Source organism: Condylura cristata, unplaced genomic scaffold (assembly GCF_000260355.1).
Source record: "Condylura cristata isolate star-nosed mole 26May11 unplaced genomic scaffold, ConCri1.0 scaffold00017, whole genome shotgun sequence".
NCBI classification, from domain to species: Eukaryota; Metazoa; Chordata; class Mammalia; order Eulipotyphla; family Talpidae; genus Condylura; species Condylura cristata.
The window spans coordinates 7,766,234-7,788,072 of NW_004567118.1; the positions used below are offsets into that span (position 1 = coordinate 7,766,234).

The following is a 21,839-nucleotide window of genomic DNA, read 5'->3' on the forward strand; positions in this document are numbered from 1 at the left end:
AGGGGCTAAAGACAGCGCCAATGAGCTACTGCCAGCCACTCAGCATGAGTTCGATCCCCGCTGCTCCCCTCAGCAGTGTGTTTCAGTCCATCTGCCTGCTGTGCTCCCCACTCTGTCTCTGGTGAATCCTCTCACCCTCCACACCTCTGGCCAACACCCTAGCTTTTGTACGCATAAATATAATAAGTCTTCAAAAAAAAAAGGCAGGGGAAGGAGGGACTGTGGGGGTGTCGGGGTGCTATGGAAGGTGGCAAGGAAGAAGGAGACACCCACCACCCACCCCAAAGCACCCTCCCCAGCTCTCCCTCCCTCTACTCCAGGAAGGAAATCAGGAGGCCACTGCAGATGAGTTTGGGTCATTTCCACATGCTTTATTCCAGCAATCAAAATAATTAAAAACATCTCAAATTATTATACACATACAAAATAGGTACAGAGTCTCTTGCTTCCTCCCACCCTGAGGGAAAAAACTGCTTTGTGCTTTGGGAAGTTGTACTGGGAAACCTGGTGAGAGAGAGAGAGAGAGAGAGAGGCAGGACAGACTAAGATGGAGGTGATGAGGATGGAGCAGCTGGGGGGAGGTTCTGAGGAGGGAGAGTGGGGGAGTTGGCCTGAGAAGGCAAAGGCTGAGGTGTGGAGGGGGGAGGGCAGAAAGTGAGGCGCTGTCTGGAGCTGGTACTCTCTCTCCCCCCACCCCGGGTTAAATAGCACCTTTAGAAAATTCACATGAGTCCCCATCCACAAGAAAAAAACAAAGAATAAAAAGACTTTGAACAAAAAGGAACATTTGCTGGCCTGGGGGCGTCTCGACTTCCATAGCACCAGTAATTCCCTCCCACCCGCCCCATCACAGAGATGTAGCACCTTTGATATAAAATGGGGAGCCCCGCCCCCTTGCCCCCTCCCCGCCCCCACACAGTTGCCCCGGTGACATAAAGACAAGAACGAGGTAGTCTTTCAGCAACACAATTACAAACGCAACAGAGCAGCGTCAGCCCCGCCCAGTCCGACCGAGGGACGCAGGTCCCGAGTCCGATGTCTCCTCTGTCGCGGCCCCTCCTGACTCCTCCAAACCCAGCTGGCTGGTGAGGGGCCAGTGGGTGGCCCTTGGCGTGCCCCCCTCAAAAATGAAGATGGGCATGTTGCAGGGGGCCATGGGGATGCCAGATGGCAAGGCTTCGTTGGCAGTCTGAGAACCCCAGGTCCCGGCAGGACTTGGGGTGGTGGGTGAGGGGAGTGGGCTGGGAATATGGGGGCCTCTTGGGTCTTTTAGCATTGCCTTTGGTTGCTGGGCAGACAATGCGTTGTTTCCTGTGTCTTTCCGGGAGACTTAGATATAGGGACAGTGAGGGCGAGGCCCCAGAGAGGGGTGGAGAGAGGAGCAGAGAGGGCAGCATTGGGGTATTACAAGCCCAATGGGCAGAAAGGGACTTACCCCCACATGGGTCTTCAAGCAAGTGGACCAAGTTTCCTTTTTTAAAAAGTTATTTATTTATTCTTTTTTTTTCTTTTTTTGGTAAGGTTGAATGCATTTTTGGTTTTTGGTCATGTTCATTTGGTCAAAGATAAAAACTAAGGTGGAGAGATGAATGCAAAGGGAAAAAATTTTTTCCAAAGTCCATGTGAAATTGTCTCCCATTTTTTGGCTTTTGGGGGGGTTCACTTTGGGTCGTTTGTCTGTTTCCAGGGTCAGGAGAAGGTGGGTTGGGTGGGAGGGAGCCAGAGAGGAGAGGAGGGGGTTTACAGGAAGCAGACAGGGCCAAGGTCTAAGCCGAATTCCTGGTCTGGGGCGCCAACGTCCAAGGGGGCCACATCGATGATGGGCAAGCGGGAGGTCTTGGTGGTTTTGTATTCGATCACTGTCTTGCCCCAGGCTCCAGTGTGACTCTGGGGTGAGGGGGAGAAAAGGGGAGAGGAGCGTGACCCACTGGGAGTGATGGCGTGAGGGGCAGGAGGGGCAGGAGGGGCAGGAGGCCTGCTGGGACAGCAGAGCCCGGGGGCGCCCTGGCCCGCTCACCGTGCAGCCGTCGAAGGGGACGCTGTAGGTGAAGCGGCTGTTGCCCTCGGCCCGGATCTCGATCTCGTTGGAGCCCTGGAGGAGCAGGGCCTTCTTGAGGTTGCCGGTCTGCTGGTCCATGTAGGCCACGCTGTTCTTGCAGTGGTAGGTGATGTTCTGGGAGGCCTCGGTGGACATCAGGCGCAGGAAGGTCAGCTGGATGGCCACGTCGGCGGGGTGGGAGCCCTGGCTGCCGTACTCGAACTGGAAGGGACAGGGACGCCGGGAGTGAGGCCCACTGGAGCCTCCAGCCCTGCTCCCAGCCCCAGGGGCCCACCGAGAGCATCCCTGTCCACCCTCATGTCACGAGGACCATCAGCTGCCCCGGCTTCCCTACGTCCCAGTCCCCTGCTCCCAGCCCAGCTCTGCCCTCCCCACCTAGCAGAGGTCTGGTCTACCCCTGGGCCCTCCTTCACGGCCCCTCAGGCCCCAGGCCAGCCGGCCTCTTGAGAGTGGCCGCAGGGATGAGCTCCCGAACCTGGAATCCATCGGTCATGCTCTCGCCGAACCAGACGTGTCTCTTGTCCTTGGAGTTCTTGTTGGTGTACCAGTTCTTCTGAGGCACGCTGGGCTGAGTGGGGTACACGCAGGTCTCCCCCGTTTCCATGTTGCAGAAGACCTTCATGGCATCCAGGCTGCTGCCTTGGTTGGGGTCAATCCAGTATTCTCCTGTGGGGCAAGATGGCGTCGGGGGAGGGCGTTGGCACTGTGGGTGCGGGACTCTACGCAGAGGCAGGAGGAGGAAGGACAGAGGGGGTGCTCACCGCTCTTCCAGTCTGAGTGGCACATCTTGAGGTCACGGCAGGTGCGGGCGGGGTTCTTGCGGCTGCCTTCGGGGCTGCGGATGTTCTCGATCTGCTGGCTCAGGCTCTTGAGGGTGGTGTCCACCTCGAGGTCACGGTCACGGACCACGTTGGCATCGTCGGCCCGGTAGTAGCGACCACCGTCGTGAGATTTCTCTTGAGGTGGCTGGGGCAGGAAGCTGAAGTCGAAACCGCCACTGGGTGGGCCAGGGGGACCAGGGGGCCCGGGAGGGCCAGGGGGACCCTGCACAGAGAGAGAGGAAAGTGAGGATTATTGGGTCCAGGTGCTCTTGGGGCCTGGAGGGCCATGGGCGGACGGGCTTGGGGGGCTACGTACAACAGGGCCAGCATCACCAGTGCGACCACGGGGGCCAGGGGGGCCGATGGGGCCGGGGAGACCGTTGAGACCATCTTTGCCGGGAGCACCAGCAGAGCCGGGAGGACCCTGCGGGGAGAAAGCTGGTTAGAGGCAGCCCCCAGCCGACTCCGGTGGGAAGCCCGTGCCCACCACCCTGCTGTCTGGGTAAGACGGTCCAGGGCTCTCCTGACATCCCCTGTCCCTGTCCCTGGACCCTTGTATAGGGAGGTGGGGAACACCGTGTCCCCGGCAAAGGGGCCTGAAGTGAGCCTGGGCGTGGGGCCCAGGGAGAGGACAGAGACAGGAGGTCGACTTACTCGGGGACCAGCAGGACCAGAAGCTCCAGAGGGACCTTGTTCACCAGGAGAGCCCTGAAGGACAGAAGTGAAGACGATTCAGGCCCGCGCAGGGAGAATGGGGCAGAAACCTGCTCCCCTCGTCACTGGGAATCTAGCCCCAGCGTCCACAGGCTGAGATCCCCCTTCCACAACTGCTCTTTGCACACCCCTCACCCTCTTAGAAGTGCTTTAGAAATGCCCCCAATCTTCAGGAATGTCCGTAAACCCCCAGTCATCCCCTAGGGAGCAGCGAGAGAGGCTATCCAGGGGAGGAAACTGAGGCAAAGCGTCCCCCGTCATAGACAGGGTGTGGGCAGGGAATGAGAGAAGGCCCGGTGGCAGCAGAGTCGGGGAAGGGCTGAGCATACTCACGGGGGGACCGGGGGGACCCTGGAGACCAGAGAAGCCACGGTGACCCTTCATGCCTCTGTCGCCCTGTTCGCCTGTCTCTCCCTTGTCACCACGGGGGCCTTGGGGGCCCTAGAAGAGAAGAGGACGCGGGTGTCAGGTGGAAGGCCATCAGCACGAGCGGGGTGCAGCCCCACCCGGACATGTGTGAAGGGGGCGAGGGCGGGTGTGGGGCACTTACAGCGGGGCCGCGGGCCCCAGCGGGGCCGATGGGACCAGCAGGACCAGCAGGACCCTGGGGAGAGAGGAGAGAGCATCAGGCCTGTGAGGGAGGCCCTGGCTGCGGCCTGGCACACCTGAGCTGCAGGCCGAAACACCCCCTGGCCAGATCCCCACATGCTGCCCCCCAACTCCATCATTCTGAGCCCCTGGATGAGCCTCCACAGGTGCTGGTGTCACATGAGCTGTGGCTGAGGGTTCTCTTGTTGGGGGCATCTGGGTACTGTCCTTGACGAGAGCTCGAGGCTGAGCTGTGGCTGTTTTTCAGGAAGGCTGAGGGCCCGGACAGCTCGCAGGGCCCCTCTGGGTGAGACAGATGTCCATCTGCAGCCCTGAGGCGGGCGGGGGGTGCCCCTGGTGAGAAGCACAGGCCGAGCCCAGGTACGTACGGTCTCACCACGATCGCCACTCTTGCCAGCAGGGCCGACGGGGCCAGGGGCACCAGGAGCACCAGGAGCGCCAGGGGGTCCAGCAGGGCCAGTCTCACCACGGTCACCCTAGGTGGGGGCGGCGAAATGGGTCAGCTCCAGCTGAAGGGGCAGATGGGAGAGCAGCAGGCAGGACTAGGCTGGGTGCAGCTGTCTCACCTTGGGGCCGGGAGCACCATCTCTTCCGGGGGAGCCTTCGGCACCAGGAGATCCCTGCAGAGAGAGGGGAAGAGAGGGGTCAGCGTCTGGGTGGGGAGACATGGGGAGGAGCGAGGAGGCTCAGGCGGAGGCCAGCCGGACATGCTGGGGACACCGGCATGGGGCTGGTGATGGCTTTGCTCACCTCACGTCCTGACTCGCCAGGGGGTCCAGCCAATCCAGGGGGGCCCATGGGGCCAGGGGGGCCACGTTCGCCACTTGATCCAGAAGGACCTTGTTTTCCAGGCTCACCCTGAGGGAGAAGAAAGTGTCAGGCCAGGGAAGGTGGGGCGGGCCCGAGGCCCCCAGCGCACCACCGTATATGGTGGTTTCTTCTCGGGGTCCCCCACTACGAAGAGGCACTCACAGAGGGGCCAGGAAGACCAGGGAAGCCTCTTTCTCCTCGCTGACCGGGCAGACCAACCACACCACGCTGTCCAGCAATGCCCTGAGGCCCAGGAGTGCCGGGAGAGCCCTGTGGAAGGCAGACGGGGGTGAGACGTCCGACCATCACCGGGGACCACACCCCGCCCGGCCCTCCGGGGTTCTCTTACAGCAGGGCCGTCAGCGCCAGGGGATCCTTTTTCACCAGAGGGGCCGGGGGGACCAGGAGGACCAACTTCGCCAGGACGTCCAGCAGGACCAGTCTCACCACGGGGACCTTTGCCGCCTTCTTTGCCAACAGGGCCGGGAGGGCCAGGGGGTCCAGCATTTCCCTGGACAGGGAGAGGAGGGCTGTCAGAGTCGAGTGGCTTCGGGAAAGCACTGAGGTCTCCGACCTACCCCCTCCTGCCAGCCGGAACCCCATCTCCCTGAGCAGCGGGGTCTCTACCGCAGATACTCACAGAGGGGCCGGGGGGACCGACTCGGCCAGCAGCACCAGGGAAACCAGTAGCACCCTGGCGGAAGACCAAGAAGTCAGAAAGAGAACAGCCCCGGGGCTGACCAGCTATTCCCACCTCCAAATGCAGATAGGCGCAGAGACAAGGTGGGACTCACAGGGGGGCCGGCACTGCCGCGAGCACCTTTGGGTCCAGGAGCACCAACATTACCCTGGAGGAGAGCACAGACGTCAAGGCTGGGCCAGGCCAGCGGCCAGCGCTGCCGGCAGCCGGGGCCCGGGGGAGGGGGGGGTGCTCACAATGGGGCCGGGGGGTCCGGCGGGCCCAGCGGGGCCGGGGGCACCAGCGTCGCCTTTAGCACCAGCATCACCGGGCTCGCCTTTAGCACCAGGTTGGCCATCTGCACCCTGGGGGAGGAGGGAGCACAGTGAGCAGCCGAACTCAGGGGGGAGTCGTGGGAGTTGGGAAGGGGCAGGAACTCCCAACAGGGAAAAGCTTGATGGGAGATAACCCCCTCCCACCCGCCTGGGACGAGGCTGTGGCCTCCCTCTGTCCTCAGAGCACCCGAGGTCTGGGGTGCTCCTTGGAAGCGGGAACGAAGGGGGTCTTGGTACTCACAGGGGGGCCAGCGAAGCCAGCAGGGCCGGGGGGCCCAGGTTCACCACGGTCTCCCTACAAGAAACGCAGGCAACTGGAGAGATGCTCAGGTGGGGGAGGCTAGGGTGAGGGGGCCCAGCACATTCCCGGGTCTACAGGGTGGGGGAACTGGAGGAAGGCAGAGGGGGAGGGCAGAGAGAGGCTGGGGAGGGCCTGAGGGGAGAGAGGGCGTCGGGCTTGGTCAGGTCGTCAGTACTTACCGGGGCACCCCGAGCTCCGGTGGGACCTGCAGGGCCGCTCGGGCCGCTTTCACCCTGGGGGGGGCACGAAGTTCAGGCTCAAGGGCACGCCCGAATCCCCGACAAGTGGCCCCAGGAGAACCTCTCCTCCCACGGCCAGACCCGTCCCAGCGCCAGCCAGGCAGGGGCGGCAGGGCCGGCTTCCCCAGCGCCGTGCCTGGACTGGGCTGTGCTGGGGAGGAAGGTGGGCAGGCAGCCATTTACCTTGTCACCAGGGGCACCTGCGGGGCCAGGAGGACCGATGGGGCCAGTCAGACCACGGACACCGTCTTTGCCAGGAGAGCCGTCAGCACCTTTGGGACCAGCATCACCCTAAAGACATGGGAGAGCCTGAGACTTGGGGTGCGGTGACAGCTGGGAGTGGCCCACTGTGTCTGAGGACTCAAGTTCTTTCTGGAGAAAGGGTGTCTGCGGGAGGGGGGTGGGAGGGGCTCGAGGGAACCTCCTCCTGTGTAGAGGGATGCACAAGACCTCTTGTTGCCAAGGGAACTAACTCCTGGGGCCCTGATACAAGAAGGGGGGTGCATCGAGGGCGGACTAAGCAGAGGAGGGAGAGGTTCCAGGCGGAGAAAGACCGAGGAATGGGAAGCAGAGAGCGCGAACGCGCCCCCAGCACACCACACAGGCTCGGGGGAGCGGGTGGAACTCACTCTGTCACCCTTAGGGCCTGGAAGTCCAGCGGCACCTCGTTCACCGGGCATTCCCTGAAGACCAGGGGCACCCTGGCTCCCGGGGGCTCCAGGGGCACCAGCATCACCCTACAGGCAAGCAGGAGAGCCAGAGTGAGGCTGCAGGTCCCAGGAGAGGGTCACAGCGCTGAGCCCCCCTTAGTCCTCCCACGCTTGGTTCTGCGCCAAAGTCAGGTGCCAGCTGAGGGGAAAACTCAGAGCCCAGAACCTCAGGCTGTGCATGGACCCCACCCCCTCCCCGCACACAGGTGACCCTGGCCACAGCCAGGAGTCCCTCGCCCCAGGAAGGGACAGCCTGGTCCGGCTGCCCTCACCTTAGCACCATCGTTGCCAGGAGCACCATTAGACCCACGGGGGCCCGCAGGACCGGGGGGCCCTTGCACACCACGCTCGCCGGGGAAGCCTCTCTCGCCCTAGAAGGGAAGGACAGGGTGTGTGATGGCTGCTCCGGAGACAGGCCAGGTGCGGGCGGTCCAGGGGGCGGCGGAGATTCCACTTACTCTTGCTCCAGAGGGCCCAGGGGCACCAAGATCTCCAGGAGCACCCTGCAGGGGGAGGGCACACAGTGAGCAAAGCCAGAGGGCTCTGTGGAGTAGAGCCGTCCTCCTGGAGACCAGCCCTCAGGCTCTGGGGCCAGAGCTGGGATCAGCCCTTAACTCCTCCTCTTTGACGGTCAACCCCCACCCCTGCCGCAGCTTTGGGCTGGGAAGTCACAGTATGTCAGCAGCTCAAAAAAGAAGCCGTTCAGACTAGCGGGCGTCCAGATCGTGTCCCACAGAGTTCCCTGCTTCCAGCTAGGTCACGCCCCTCACAGTGGGAAGTTCTTCCTGGTGACTAGCCTCCCCATCCCTCTAGTGCTGACCATTTGGTTGACCAGGCCAGGTGGCCTCGGTATCACCCGCATCCCCCACCTCTCTGCAGCTGCTACCCCTTACCTGTTCACCAGGTTTGCCTGCTTCCCCAGGAGGGCCAGCGGGGCCAGGGAGACCCTGGGGGTGGGAAATGGGGAGGGAAGAAGGAGGGTTTAGCACCTGGAGGAGAGCAGAGGGTGTTCCCCACAACCCTCCCTCAACACCCAGAGGCCTCACCTGGAATCCGGGAGAGCCAGCAGGGCCTTGTTCACCCCTCTCACCAGCGGGGCCCTGGCATAAAAGAGAGCGGTGGTCAGGGGGAGGTCGGGAGGGGGAGGCCGGGAGATGGAGGCCTGGAGGGGCATCTCCCCTTCTGGGCTGTGCAGAGTCCCCACCCCAGGCCCCCCCGCCAGGACCACTTACAGCAGGGCCAGGGGGCCCCTGAGCTCCAGCTTCTCCGTCCTTGCCAGCAGCGCCCTGTTGGGGCAAGAACAAAGCACTTAGGGTGGACAGAGGCAGGTGAGGGGCCAGGCCGGCAGGAGCAGAGCAGGGGGTTGCAGCCCCCCCCAACTCCTGCAGGGAGGGGAGCGCATCTTGGGCACGGAAGGGACAGGGACCAAGAGAAGAGGGATACTTACAACAGCACCGGGAGGTCCAGGGACACCCCGCTCTCCAGCTTTGCCAGGCTCTCCCTAGGGGAAGGAGTTTCGGTTGGGAAACGGGGCCTCCCGGGCCCCTTCTGTTGATTCTCAGTGGCTTTTTCTTTTTCTTACCGGGCTTTTTTTTCTTTTTTAATAATGTAAGTTTATTTGTACATCATTTTGTGCCTTTTTCCATCTCAGTTGTAATCCCCATGGGCTTCCCATCACCAAGTCACCCGTGTGCCATCACCATAGTCCAGTGCACTTCCCTCCCTAGGGGGCTTTCCTGGCCAAGCTCCGACCAGCCCTGGCCCTGGGGGGTGCCCTGGCCCCACTCCCCAGACCACGGGGTCCTTCGAGCTCCTTCTCTGTCCATCTTGACCCCCTCCCAGCCAGATGCCTGCAGTGACCTATGCCGCGAAGGTGTCCCCTCTCCTCTGCTAGCTCCTTCTGAACCTGGAAGAACCCACCAAGCTTTGGGAGTGATTATCGTATTAAAAGCCCATCTTATCCACACAAGTGCCTGTGGGTGGCACCAACGCTACTTATTTCTAGGATGGGGTGATGGCCGAAAAGCCAATTATGCATTTTATGACAGGGAGATCGAGGCCCAGAGAGGGCCATTAAGCAGCCTGAGGTCACAGAGCCAATGAGTGGAACCCAGACTCTTGCCTTCTGGCACACCCATTCCTGGCTCCACGGGGCCCCTCATGAATACTCACAGCAGCACCTTTAGGACCAGGGAACCCCATCACACCAGCCTGACCACGAGCACCAGGGGGGCCTGGGGGTCCAGGGCGACCGTCTTGACCAGCGGGACCCTGAAGGTGGCAGGCACAACAGTGAGGACAGGCTGGAAGATGGGGAGCATGTGAGGGGCGGGTCTTACAGGGGGGATACTTACGGGGGGGCCAGTTTTGCCATCAGGGCCAGGGCTGCCAGGGCTTCCAGTCAGACCCTAAGGGGAAGCAGAAAGGTGTGAGTGGGGCAGGGGAGAAGGGTGGTGGAAGAGAGGGTAGGAGTGGCGCTCTGGGGCGAAGGGGCTCTCTGGAGGACAGGTCCTGCTCCAGAAAGCCCTGTCCCAGGCCCTACCCAGGCTGGGCCAGGACAAGCTGCAGAGGGGTCTCACCTTGGCACCAGGCAGGCCAGCTTCACCGGGGCGACCGGCTTCGCCAGGAGAACCTTTGGGGCCAGCAGGGCCAGGAGAGCCACGTTCACCAGCGGGACCCTAGCATGGGGGGAGTCACAGGAAAATTAGGGCCTCAAGGCCGGGTCTTACTCTGGGCGAGCATCTTCCTCCAGGTTGGGCTGGTGGCAGGAAGGTCAAGGTGAGGCCCAGCGCCAAGAGGCAATCTGCAGTCTCAGCACGCAGCACAGTGACCGGGGCTGGGGTAGGGGAGGACGGGGCGAGGGCTGACTGCACATGGAAGAGGGGGACGCAGACGGCAATGGCCTCCACCTGCCAGCCACGAGGAGGAATTACCTTGGGGCCAGCAGCACCATCCGAACCAGGGAAACCACGGCTACCAGGTCCACCCTGGAGGAGAAGGGGAGGCCAGTGAGCTCAGGCACAGGCCACCAGGCTGGGACAGGGTGGGGGTGGAGCAGGGGGCACTTACACGCTCGCCAGGGGGTCCGGGCAGGCCGGTGGGTCCGGGTTCACCTCGGGCTCCTCGCTTTCCTTCTTCACCAGCAGGGCCAGGGGGGCCTTGAACGCCAGTGGGGCCCTGGAGTAGGCAGAGAAGAGGGGGCCGGCTCCAGAACCACCTTGAGGCCAGCTGTCCCTCCCGGACCCCTCAAGAGACCCCGGGCAGCTGGGCTGGGCTGCAGGCCACTTACGGGCTCTCCCTTGGCGCCGGTGTCTCCTTTGTTGCCGGGAGCTCCAGGTTCGCCCTGCGTGGGAAGGGGCGGTGAGTCCAGAGCTGGGGTGCTCAGCTGGTCTGGGTCTGCATGCTCCCCAGCTCCAGCTCTCCCCCCGCTCCCAGGGCCAGCCAGTGCCTGGGACGGGTGGGTGGGCATGACAGCAGTACTTACACTGTTACCCTTGGGGCCAGGGGGGCCGCTGGGACCCTGGGGGCCAGAGGGGCCTCGGGCACCGGGGAAGCCAGGAGCACCAGCAATACCAGGAGCGCCCTGTGGGAGGCAGAACAGGTGAGGTCCGGAGAGGCGGAGGGGGGGGGTGGAGGGGTTGGGGGGGTGGGCTCCTGCGGGACACTTACATTGGCACCCTTGGCACCAGGCTGTCCGTCAGCACCAGGGTTTCCCTGCGGCACAGAGAGAGGAGGGTGAGAGGAGGGCAAGGACTCCGAGCGGGGGAGCAGCACAGGAGTGCTGAGGGGTGACACTCACAGCGGGGCCGGCAGCACCAGCAGGGCCGGGTGGGCCGGGCTCACCACGCACACCCTGGGGACCTTCAGAGCCTCGGGCTCCTTGGGGACCAGCTTCGCCCTGAATGAGAAGAAACGACCCATCAGGGGACACCCTAGGAGTCCAGTCTCACCCCTCGAGGATGGTGTGTGTGGCCAAGAATCGGGGCGCCAAGATCAGAGGAGACTGAAGTTATAGGTGATGAGGGAATGGGCTTCTCTTGCTATTCTGGTTTGGGGAACAGGGAGACCCAGGCTTTGGCCAGTGGGAGCTGTGCTCAGAAGAGGGTGGGGTCTCACCTTAGCACCCACAGCACCGGGGAAGCCAGGAGGACCAGCGGGACCAGTGGGGCCCTGTGAATGCAACCAAGACATTAGCAAGAAGGAAGGTGCAGCAACAGGAGCTGTCCTGGGGTTCAGGCCAGCATGTCGGGGACCCCGCCCCGGCGCCAGGTCTAGGGGCCACACTCACAGGGGGTCCAGCAGCACCAGTAGCACCATCATTTCCACGAGCACCCTGCAGGAGAGAGGAGATACCTCCTGAGTCCACGGAGCATACGCCAGTCCCGATAGGTCTTGGGGAGCCCCTTCCAGAATCCAGGGATTCCCCCGAGGGGCCAAGATACTCACAGCAGGGCCAGAGGGTCCAGGGCGACCTCTCTCACCAGGCAGACCACGGGGGCCCTGACAACAGAACCAGTGGTCAGAAGACACAGGAGACAGCCCTTTCCCGAAGATGTTGCCCTGCCCAGCCACCTGCACCCGGCCACCCTGCGCCCAGCCACCCTGCACCCTGCCTCCATGTGGGACTGGCCACACTCACCATCTGACCAGGGGCTCCGTTTTCACCAGGGCTACCAGGTTCACCCTAGAGGGCAGAGACTAGGTTGGGAACCCATTCCCAGCGGGATGAGGGGGAGGGGAGAACCTCGACCCTCACACAGCCTCTTACCTTGGGACCAGCGGGGCCAGAATCTCCCTTGGCACCATCCAGACCACTGAAACCCTAGGAAGGAAGGACTTGGTGAGACCCCAATGAGACCCCGAGGAGCGAGGAGCGGAGGGAGCACATGACCTACCAGCCCTGCCGAGTACCATCAAGAGGTCACCACAGCCCCCTGCCTCCGAGGCTACCACTGGGCCAGGATCTCATCCAACCCCTTCATCGGTGACTTTCCCATGGAGAGAAGTTGTTTGGGAGGTCTGTATTCTATATTCTAGCCAGACTTCAGAGCTGCCCCCCCCAAGTGAAGCACCCCAACTCCTTTGGGGAAAGGGCTGGAATATGGGGCTTGGAGAGGGAGTGACTTGAAGGGAACTCACTCTGTGCCCTTTCATTCCAGGGAGGCCAGCTGTTCCGGGTAAGCCTCGAGCACCCTGGAGAGAAAAGAAAGGGGGGGCCAAGGCCATGAGACCACAGGACCAGGCGAGGACACAGCCCCCAGGTGCAGTGAAGCCCCCCTGGGCCGCAAGCTCCTGCTCACCTGAGGTCCGGGAGGTCCGCGATCACCGGGGCGACCAGGCTTTCCAGCTTCACCCTAAGAGGGAAAGAAGAGGCGATTGTGACTGTGGCCCCAAGCGCTGGGAAAGTGTGGAAGTCCGGTTCAGGCCCATCTTATTTCTGAATTTAGAGTTCGGCTTAACTCTACTGCGAAATCCTTGCAGGCGAGTTCTGACTCCTCCATGGGAACTTCTGTTTATTCTGTTGCCAGCACTTTAAACTTTCTATATACAAGTCAGAGCTGCCCAGATAGGTTAAGCCCAAGGAAGCCATACACCCTGAGCCGGGGGGGAGATTGCTGTCCAGAGGCTGGGGTGAGACAATCACCCCTGTGGGGGAGGTGGAGACGTCCCAGAAAGGAAAGATCACTGTACAAGCTCATGCATCAGAGAGGGTCTGTTTTCTGGGTATCACCCTCAAAGATGGGGGGTATTGGGAGTGCAGATTACAGATACCTTGCCCAGGGAGGCAGAGGTTGAATGGTATCTCATCATCAGGACTACTTACGTCATCTCCGTTCTTGCCAGGGGGACCAGGGGGCCCACGGGGACCCATGGGGCCCTAGAGAAAACAGGTAAAGAGATGTTTAGGATCACTGAGGGGAGGGATAAGAAGGGAAAACTGGGACTGAAGGCGGGAGGTGAGGAAGACCCCTGAGGCCATGCACTTGTAGAGGGAGTTTATCTGTGCAGCACGCAAGTTGGAGGCACTTACTGAGGCTCCAGGCTCGCCAGGCTCACCAGGGGGACCTTGGAAACCTTGGGGACCCTGGAGGACAAGGAGAAAGAAAGGGGTGGGGTTGAAAGACAGGTTCCAGTCAACCTTTCCCCACCCCCCTGAGACTTCTGAGCACCTTCCCTACCCTCATCCCAAGCCTCCCTCCAAAAGATCAAAGCCCAAGGTGGTACATGAAGACATCCAAATACTCACGGGGGCACCAGGGGGGCCAGGGAGACCACGAGGACCAGAAGGACCCTACAGAAGGAAAAGAAAGGGAAGTCCCAGTGATTCTCTGTGGGAGAGCAACGTGGCTGCCATCTTGCTCTCGCCCATCGGTTCCCACTGGGACCTCCCAGGTGTCTTCCAACCTCTTTGGACACTGAGGTCCCAAAGGAGGTCTTGACTTCTCAAGCCCTGGAAGCCACCCCCACAATATGCCTTCGCTGCCCCTGAAGACCAGAGGCTGCTCTTCTGTCATCTCTACCTCCCCCTAGTGGCTCACCATGGGGCCAGGCACGGAGATTCCTCCAGCTGATTTCTCATCATAGCCATAGGACATCTGGGGAGCAAAGTTCTACAAAAAACAAGAATGAGTGCATGAGGAAGCAGTCAGGACAGCGGGGTTGGAAGGCATCACGGTAATGGGACAAACTGACATCCTGCACCTCCAGAGGGGACGCGAGTAAGGACGACATCACGCGGGAGCTACACCTGCCAAAATGCACCCCTGGGATGCCCAGCGTTCAACATGGGACAAACTCATTGAAGGAGAAGATAAACAACTTCTCCAAAAAATGTCAGGGTTGTGAAACACAAGGAAAGTCTGAGGAATGGTCCAGATGAAAGGAAACGAAGGACATGACAGTTCAATGCATCTCATGCTCCTGGATTGGGCCCCAGGTCCTTAACTAAGGGGCTCTGGACATTAGCCAGCGTTGGTGAAATAGGACAGTGGCGGTAGAGAGAAGACACGTAGCAGCAAGGCCCCACTTCCTGGGCCGAATCACCCTGCTTGGGTCATCTAAGGGAATGTTGGGGGGGGGTGGGGCAGGGAGACACACTGAAGGGTCTTGGCGCAAAGGGGCAGGCAGCAGCCACTTGTTCTCAGCCGGCTCAGGAAAGCAGGCCAATAGCTTGTTCGCTAGCGAGAGGCTGATCAAGCGAACCAGACGTGTGCAGAGACTTCCTCTCACTCTTGCAACTTTTCAGCAAGTAAATTATTCAAAACAGAAAGCATGCCATCTGCCCCAAACAAACAAACAAAAACACGGAGGTGGGAGGTGGGGTGGGTCTCGCTGCCTTCCGGGAGAATGCCGGCTGTCCACTTAGTCCACTTACTCCTCCGAGGCCTGGGGGGCCGGGGGGGCCTGGGGGGCCGGGGGGGCCGGGGAGTCCAGGCTGTCCGGGGATGCCATCTCGGCCAGGGGGGCCGGCGGGTCCCTGCGGGAGGGGGGGGAGCAGGGCGGGTGAGCGCAGGCCGGGGTCACGCCCACCCCGGGCGCCCCCCAGCGCCAGCCCCAGCCCCAGCGGGCGAGGCTTACCCTTGGGCCTCGGGGGCCAGCATCTCCCTTGGGTCCCTACGGGAGTGGAGAAGAAACAAAATAAGCCGAGTTAGCGAAGGGAGGAGCGTCACGGCGGGCGGGGCGGAAAAAGCACTGCGCGGAGGATTACCTCGACTCCGGCGGTTTCCAGGAACAGAGATGACTCTAGGGGAAGAGGAGAGCGGGTTAGACGCCGGGTGCTGGCGCCCGCAGCGGGGGCTCCCCTTCCGGGCGCCCCGCGGGAGCAAGCCCGCCCCCTCGGCCGCGGGCCCGGAGCGTACCCTCGCCGTCGGGGCAGACGGGGCAGCACTCGCCCGGCGGGACCCGGGCGCCGGGACAGTCGTGGGTGTTCTCGCACATCACGTCATCGCACAGCACGTTGCCGTTGTCGCAGACACAGATCTGGCAGGGCTTGGGTTTCCATACTTCTCGGTCAAGGTACCTGTTGCCGTCCTGTATGCAGGTGACGGATGGGACTGGGGCCAGAGGGGGAGGAGGGTTTAGAGCGGCGCCTGGGCACCCCCACCTCGGGGCTTCACAGACCCCAAGCCCACCCTCCCTTCCCTCAGTCTTCGAGGAGCACTCAGATTTTCCAATTCCCGCCTCTTCCTTTATTTCCTTTTCCTCTCCCCAGATCCTTAAAACTCATCTGCTCCTCATCAGCGCCAGTGACAGCGCCGAGGCGCCTAGCCAGGGCGGCTATAACTCTTTCCAGTTCCCAGGAATTTAAACAAAGCTTTAGGATGGAGTTGCTTCCAATTCTAACCTCAGCCCATTGGCGCGGAAGCCAAGTGAAATAAAAGGCCATTGGGTGGGGGACTGGGGGGTGAGGAGGGGGTGGAGGGAGAAAAGGAGGGGCCCGCGGGAGGAGGGAGTGGGAGGAGAGTTGGGAAGTCCAGCCCACTTTCGGCTCCAATCTCGGGGCAGGTGGGACGGCGTGGGCGGGACTAAAGGCGGGCGGAGGGACCGATGGGCGGGGTTGTGTGTGGGGGTTCCCTCCCCGAGACTTGAAAAGTAATCCCAAGATCGGACGCGCTCAGACGGCTCAAAACCCGCTTTCGGGGACGAACCCCTTTCCCATAGCCAGCCAATGCCTCTGGGTCACTCCTTAGCCAAAAGAACCAAAAAGTCCGCAAATAGTAAACGTTAGTTAACCACGACTACCGCACCAGCGTCCATCAGACGGTCACTAGGTGGCGGGCAATGCTAAGCAATGGGGAACAGGCGAGGCCAATTTCTCCAGACTAGCCACTTCTTTTAGAAACGGGGGCTACCCCATGCCCAGTTTTATTTTCCAGGTCTGGAGGTGGGGTCTACACCCGGCCTTGGCCAGCGTCTAGCCGCTCCGGCTGCCGCGCTGGGCAGCGCTGGGACGGGAGGTGCAGTGCTCACCGTTGGTCAGAAGAGGGCGCAAGGACCCCGCCCTGCTCTGTGCTCGCCAAAGTTTCTCAGGCTCCATCCGCCCACTCTCCGCGCCCCCTCCCCCCTCAGTCCCGCACCCCCGCGGCCTTAGGAACAGTCTAGCCTGCAGAGAGGGCAAACAATCTTTCCTTATGAATCATCCCACAGCCATTCTGATCGCTTTTACATCTTGGACTCCAAATTCCCCGCTCGGAGCCCCCATCCCATCTTTGACGTACTTCCTCCCGACCCGGCGCCCAGACCCGCATTTCCCTCGCCGGGCTGCACAGCGAGCGCTCGGGACTCCTTCCCAAGCCAACTCGCGGCACGCTCCATCCTCCCCACCCACTCCTGGGGGTCGTTTATCTCCCGCAGTGCCCAAGTTGCTCTTCCTTCTCTCGCAGGGCGCAGAGCCCCGGCCATCCCCCTGCCAGCCCTGAGTGTCTGCAGCATCCTGAGTCTCGCTTTAAGTCGTGGGCTCCCGGGACCGAACGCAGGGCGCGACACCAAACAGTCCTGGACTCCCGAAAAGTCTGGCACTTACTGTCTTCTTCTTGGCCCTGCTCTTGGCCGTGCGTCAGGAGGGCGGTGGCCGCTAAGAGGAGCAGGAGCCGGAGGTCCACAAAGCTGAACATGTCTAGACCCTAGACATGTAGACTCTTTGCGGCTGGGGTGGGGGTTAGCGTCCGCTCATGCGTGGCCTCACTCCGCGTGCCTCCTGCTCTGACCCGGAGGAGAAACTCCCGTCTGCTCCGACGGCCGGCCCTGGCCCCTTTTATACTATCCCAGTGGAGAGCGGGGAGGAACCCTGCCCCTTGGAGAGGGGGAGCCGGCCCCCCGGCCCCCAGCCAATCAGAGCTGCCTGGCCCGGCCCCCAATTTGGGAGCTGGAACAGAAAGGGGGAGGAGGAGGGAAGGAAGGGAAGGGAGTCCACCGCATAGCTCCCCCTTGCTGGTTCTGCCTCCCCTGCCCCCCCCCCCAGCCCAGCCCGGGCCAGAGATGCTGCCGCTGGCTCCTCAATGTAGCGTGGGCTAAAGAGTGGGTACGGACACCCCTTGGGCTTTCTCACTGGGAGCCCCAATCGGAAACTGGAATTGGGGAGCTGGGTGGAGACCTTCAAAGGTAGAAAAGGAGAGGGGTTCAGAGAGGGTCCTCCTGGCCACCTCTCATTCACCCTCTGGCATCCTTGGCAGAGCTGAGGATGGGTGTGAAGAGGCCAGCTAGGGGCCCTTCTAAAATAGGGGTACCAAAGGATGGGAAATAGGGACCAGGTGAGAGGTGTCTTCCTGTGTGGCTGAGATATGGAGCTTTGGGATATTTGGGGAGTTTCATTTATAGACATTAAGAACCAGATACTTGGGATGTTCTGGCGAGAGAGATTTTATTCTGAGGATGTCAGTTCTTCTGACATCACACTCGAGACTGCAGCACTGCTCAGATGTTCTCCCCCTGCCAGACATGATCTGCAGACATGGGAAGGGAGGTAAAGGCACTAGGTGAGAACCTTGACCTTGTGGTCTCTGGAGAAGAAAGTTCTGGCTGAGCGATGGGAGAGCAGAGTGGCGGTGAGGGGAGTGGGTTGCTAGAGCTCTTCTATCCATCCAAGCGGGAGTGTTTGCTTGTGGGTGCAGGGTCAGCTCTGTGTTAGTGAGAGACCCTCTTACCCAGCAGTCACACAGAGAGAAAGCAGGTGGAGGGCGCTTACCGAGTGGGCACTCCTCCTGGCAGCGGGATACAGCCCCTCTGCTAGTTGTACCTGGGCATAGGTTAGGGGTGGATGGGAGAATCTGGATGTCTTGGGGTTACTTGCCTTTGGGGAGTTAGGGTGGAATCATAGAGGAGGGTGGGGTGACCTAATTTAAAAGGCTTCCACAACTTTTTCTTAAAAACCCATTGCCCTCTGCCCCTGGACCTTAGAGAGAATCATCCGTATCCTGAAAGGGGAAGAAGACCCCCAGAACGACAGGCTGATCTGGAGGTGATTGATGACTCTGGAAGTCAGCGGCCATCCTTCCTCAAGTTCCAACCTCCCAACCACGCAGGCTTCAATCCCAACCCTCCGGCTCCCCAGTCCTGCCAAAGTCAGGGGTCCTGAGAGGAGGCAGTGGGGTCCCCTTGCAGGGCCCTGTCCACACCAATCCCTCCGGCACAGTTCCCCCACCCCCATCACTCTGGAGCTGCAAACGTGGAAGCGGGGAGTCCCGCCTCCCCCAAACCATCCAAGATTCCATTGCCTCCCCCCACCCTGCCCCTCTCCACACCCTCCCCCAGCTGGTTCTGTGCAACGAAGGCAAAGGAAAAAAAAGACCGAGGGAACAGAAGGGGAAAGAGCCACGTCGTCTGCCGTGGGCAGCCAGGATGAGCAGTGCGGGTGGGGCTGCGCGGAGCCCGCAGGGGCTGTAATTAAAGAGAAAATATAGCGTTTCTGGCGGCAGGGCTGGAGACGGCAATGGCGGGACAGGCCTTCATCAATTATCCCCACTATGTGGCAGCAGCTTGTGGCCCAGGGTCTGCCCCCGCCTGGTGCCTGCTTGCAGGGCAGGGCCGTGCTGAGATGGCAGTGCCGGCACCCTCTGCCGTGGGTGGGGGCCAGAGGGTGCCCCTTCCTCACTGGGTGCAGGTACCTGTTCCTCAGAGTGCAGTGGGGTCACGGGCATGGGGTGAGGATTGGCGTGACCCTCCCCACACCCCCGTGCTTACAGAGCTTCCAGAACCCCAAGGCCCCTGGCTGCAACCCCGGCCACGTGGCTGCCTAGGCTGCCACTGGTCACCTTAGAGAAACGATGCAGCCTCAGGGGTGGGGTTTGGACGCTGCTCCCTCAGGGGTTTGGGGATCTGAGGGGTGTTGGGCACCCCTGGGCCTGGGGTCGGCCTTGTGTGTGCAGTGTGTGTGATGGCCACTGTCTGCTTAGCTTCAGACCTCCCTCCCTGCGGACAGTGGCTTCCGAGAGAGCATCCTTTCCACGTGGCACAGAGAGGGGCCCAGGACGTCCTCTGCCACTTTCCTGACTTGAAACGCTTGGCAGGCGCCCAGCCCAAAGATGTGTCTTTAATTTCTGCAGTATGACAGTGAGAGGAAGAATGTGCTTGGGGTCTCCTCCCAGGCTGGCTGGGCCTCCTTGGCCAGGACTGAGGGCTGGAGACTTGGGGGAGGGGAGGAGAGGGAGCGGGGCTGGAGAGGGGAGGGGACGCCACCTCATCTTTAGGAAACTCTGAAGCTCTGGCTTCTTGTGGAATGTAAGGCTGTGTCCGGCCCTCCAGCTCTCGCTGGAGGGAGAGCGAGTGGGGGGAGCAAAAGCCAAAATCTCCTCCTCCCACCCCCCCCAAGAAATGGTAAAGTCATCAGCACTAAGGGAAAAAAATTCCTCAAGAAGAAAAACAGAGAGGAAAGTGCTGAGCTCTGAGCTCTCGCCTCCAAATTTCCCCAAGTGCCCTCTTTCCACAAAGGGGGCAGCCTGTGCTCTCTAGCTCCCCTGTTCTTCTGGAGCCCCCGCGGGCCCCAGGCTGGACCCTGTGGTGTGGGACGGGAGAGGTATAGTGTGTACCTGGTGGGCAGGTGGGCAGGCCCCTGCCCACGCAGGCCGCCTGCTGAGGCCCGGGTGCTTTCCCTCCCAGACCTGACCTTCCAGAATCTTCCCTTGCCTCACCTGGTGTAGACAGGTGCTGGAGAGCAGGCCTAAAAGCAAGGGTGCAGTGAAGACCAAGGTGCGCACATGTCCCCATCATGGCATCCGCGTGGTTCCTGTGAGGTGCCCCAGGGGCGCCGTCTGGGCTCTGGCCCAGGTGTTTGGCTGGGGAGGTTGTTGGGGGCCTCTCTTCTTCCTTGGCTCAGCATTGCACCATCGGGGCCCTTTGGGCCTTAACTACACCTCTTGGCTTCCCAGCACTGCTCAGCCTTTTCTGTGCCTCAGCCTTAAACCCAAGTCCTTCTGCCAGGTTCACCCTTCATCCCCTCCAGGTTTGCAGGGAAGGTGCTGAAGTGTTTCTGTTGATGTCTGGTGTCCTGCTTGAGGCCTCAGGTCAGGCACCCTGGGGCCTGGGTGTGGAGTTCAGAGAGGCGGATGTGGGACCCCTCAAGGTGATGGGATGGATGGATGGTCTGGGGGGGGGAGGAGAGGGAGGCTTTTTGGGGGGCAGCATGGAGGAGGTGACACAGAGTTCATGGGAGAAGCAGAAGAGGCAGGGAGCACAGGTGTGCAGAGGGAAGACCGTGCTGGAAGGAGGGAGCAGATACACTGCAGCGAGAATTAGTGTGGTGCGGAGTAAATGGTCAGTGAATTCAGCACTGTGGTCACTTGGTGCCGTGAGTGTGGACTGTGGGCGAGGGGCAGAGTGGAGAAAGCTGAGGAGTGAGTGGGAGGCCAGGAAGTGGGGTCAGAGGGCAGACAACTGAGGGGAGGGCTTCTGCTTCCAGGGGAAGAGAGAGGAGACCGGTGCCCTCCGCCTTCCCTGCCCACTTCTCTGCACTGCCCACCCCACTCCAGGCGCTCTGTGCCCGGACTCTGTGTCTTCCTCCATTCTTCCTCTCTCTGGCTCTTTTTCTGGGCCCCCCTTCGGGGGACTTACAGCCTCAAATATCCGCATTCAGCTCCAACCTCTTCCTCATTCTCTTCTAGAGTGAACTGGAAGAGGCTTTTTAATCCTGGCAAATCCCACCCCCTCCTCTGGAACACCCCACCCAAAGCTCAAGGCGGGCGACTTGGGGGGTACAGCACCCAGGAAGGAGCTGGATGAGAGCTGAAGAGGAGCGCTTGGGCACTGTCCCTAGGAGACACTGCTAGTGATGTTCCCTGGCACCCCCCCACCGCCACCCCCAGGCCCCAGTGGAGAAGCGGCTGCTGTGTATTTTTCTTGCTTTTCTTAGTTCTTTCCCTTTCTTTCTCTACCTCTGGCTCATTGTCCCACTCCTCCACCCATTCATTCCTTCTCCCTCTTTTTCTTCCACATGGCTTTTGGTATCTCTGGTGTCCTGTCCAGTCTGGGGGGTGGCTGTCAGCTGCTCCTGAAGCATCACTTGAGCGCAGCCTGGGGGCGGGGCCGAGGGCAAGGCTCTCCTCTCAACCAGATGTCTGGTTGACTTTAGGAGATAGACGTCTGCAGATGAAGCTTCCTTTGGAATCTGGATTAGCAAACAGTGAGGGCAGCCTCTGTGGGCGGTAGCACCTCCCCAGGCCCTGGGCTCCTTCCTTCACCCACCCCAGGCCCGTGCAGGTAAGCCTCCAGCACAGGTGTCTAAAATCTCGCACGCGTACATCAGCCACCGGTTCCTTCTCCTGGCAAATCTAGGTTTCTGGGAACCAGTGAGTCCACTTTGCTCCCTTTCCCCAGTCCTGGGCAGTTGCCCTCTGGACAGAATCTGGCTTGGACACAGAAAGGATTCAGTTATTCCTTGAACAATATTTATGCACCAGTTCCCTTGCTGGGCGCTGGGCAGAAGAGCCGGGGCCTGGCCTCACGGAGCTTGCGTCCGTGAGGGGAACGGCGTGACTGAAACCACACACCGAAGCACCTGTCGCAGCCACGATGGTTAGAAGGCCAGGGGCACAGAGCTCTGCGTGGAGGGCATCCCGGAGTTACCTAGAC

General features: G+C 61.2%; 1 protein-coding gene across 1 annotated transcript; it reads right to left on the reverse strand.

Moving 5' to 3' along the window:
- Positions 1-892: 892 nt before the first annotated feature.
- On the reverse strand, positions 893-16,896 carry COL1A1 (collagen, type I, alpha 1). Its single transcript, XM_004684338.2, has 51 exons — positions 16,801-16,896; positions 15,137-15,331; positions 14,986-15,020; positions 14,856-14,891; positions 14,653-14,754; positions 13,817-13,888; positions 13,525-13,569; positions 13,309-13,362; positions 13,102-13,155; positions 12,578-12,631; positions 12,417-12,470; positions 12,046-12,099; positions 11,917-11,961; positions 11,724-11,777; positions 11,566-11,610; positions 11,394-11,447; positions 11,077-11,175; positions 10,947-10,991; positions 10,762-10,860; positions 10,567-10,620; positions 10,347-10,454; positions 10,211-10,264; positions 9,857-9,955; positions 9,632-9,685; positions 9,450-9,548; positions 8,725-8,778; positions 8,510-8,563; positions 8,324-8,377; positions 8,171-8,224; positions 7,736-7,780; positions 7,550-7,648; positions 7,197-7,304; positions 6,751-6,858; positions 6,508-6,561; positions 6,269-6,322; positions 5,950-6,057; positions 5,808-5,861; positions 5,654-5,707; positions 5,363-5,524; positions 5,176-5,283; positions 4,954-5,061; positions 4,770-4,823; positions 4,572-4,679; positions 4,145-4,198; positions 3,928-4,035; positions 3,535-3,588; positions 3,197-3,304; positions 2,821-3,103; positions 2,535-2,725; positions 2,018-2,260; positions 893-1,887 (listed from the first exon to the last, which is right to left on the reverse strand). Exons 1-51 carry the CDS (start codon positions 16,889-16,891, stop codon positions 1,741-1,743), a joined length of 4,383 nt encoding a protein of 1,460 aa, XP_004684395.1. The 5' UTR covers positions 16,892-16,896; the 3' UTR covers positions 893-1,740.
- Positions 16,897-21,839: the final 4,943 nt, after the last annotated feature.

What these genes read in the sequence shown, in the direction of transcription:
- COL1A1 (XM_004684338.2), bottom strand. Translation starts at nt 16,891, where the DNA reads ATGTTCAGCTTTGTGGACCTCCGGCTCCTGCTCCTCTTAGCGGCCACC. An exon ending in CTGGACCCTCTGGCCCTGCT is followed by an intron (nt 11,611 to 11,723) that starts GTGAGTATCTTG and finishes TCTCTCCTGCAG; the next exon opens with GGTGCTCGTGGAAATGATGG. An exon ending in CTGGCCCCAAGGGTAACAGT is followed by an intron (nt 10,621 to 10,761) that starts GTAAGTACTGCT and finishes CTTCCCACGCAG; the next exon opens with GGCGAACCTGGAGCTCCCGG.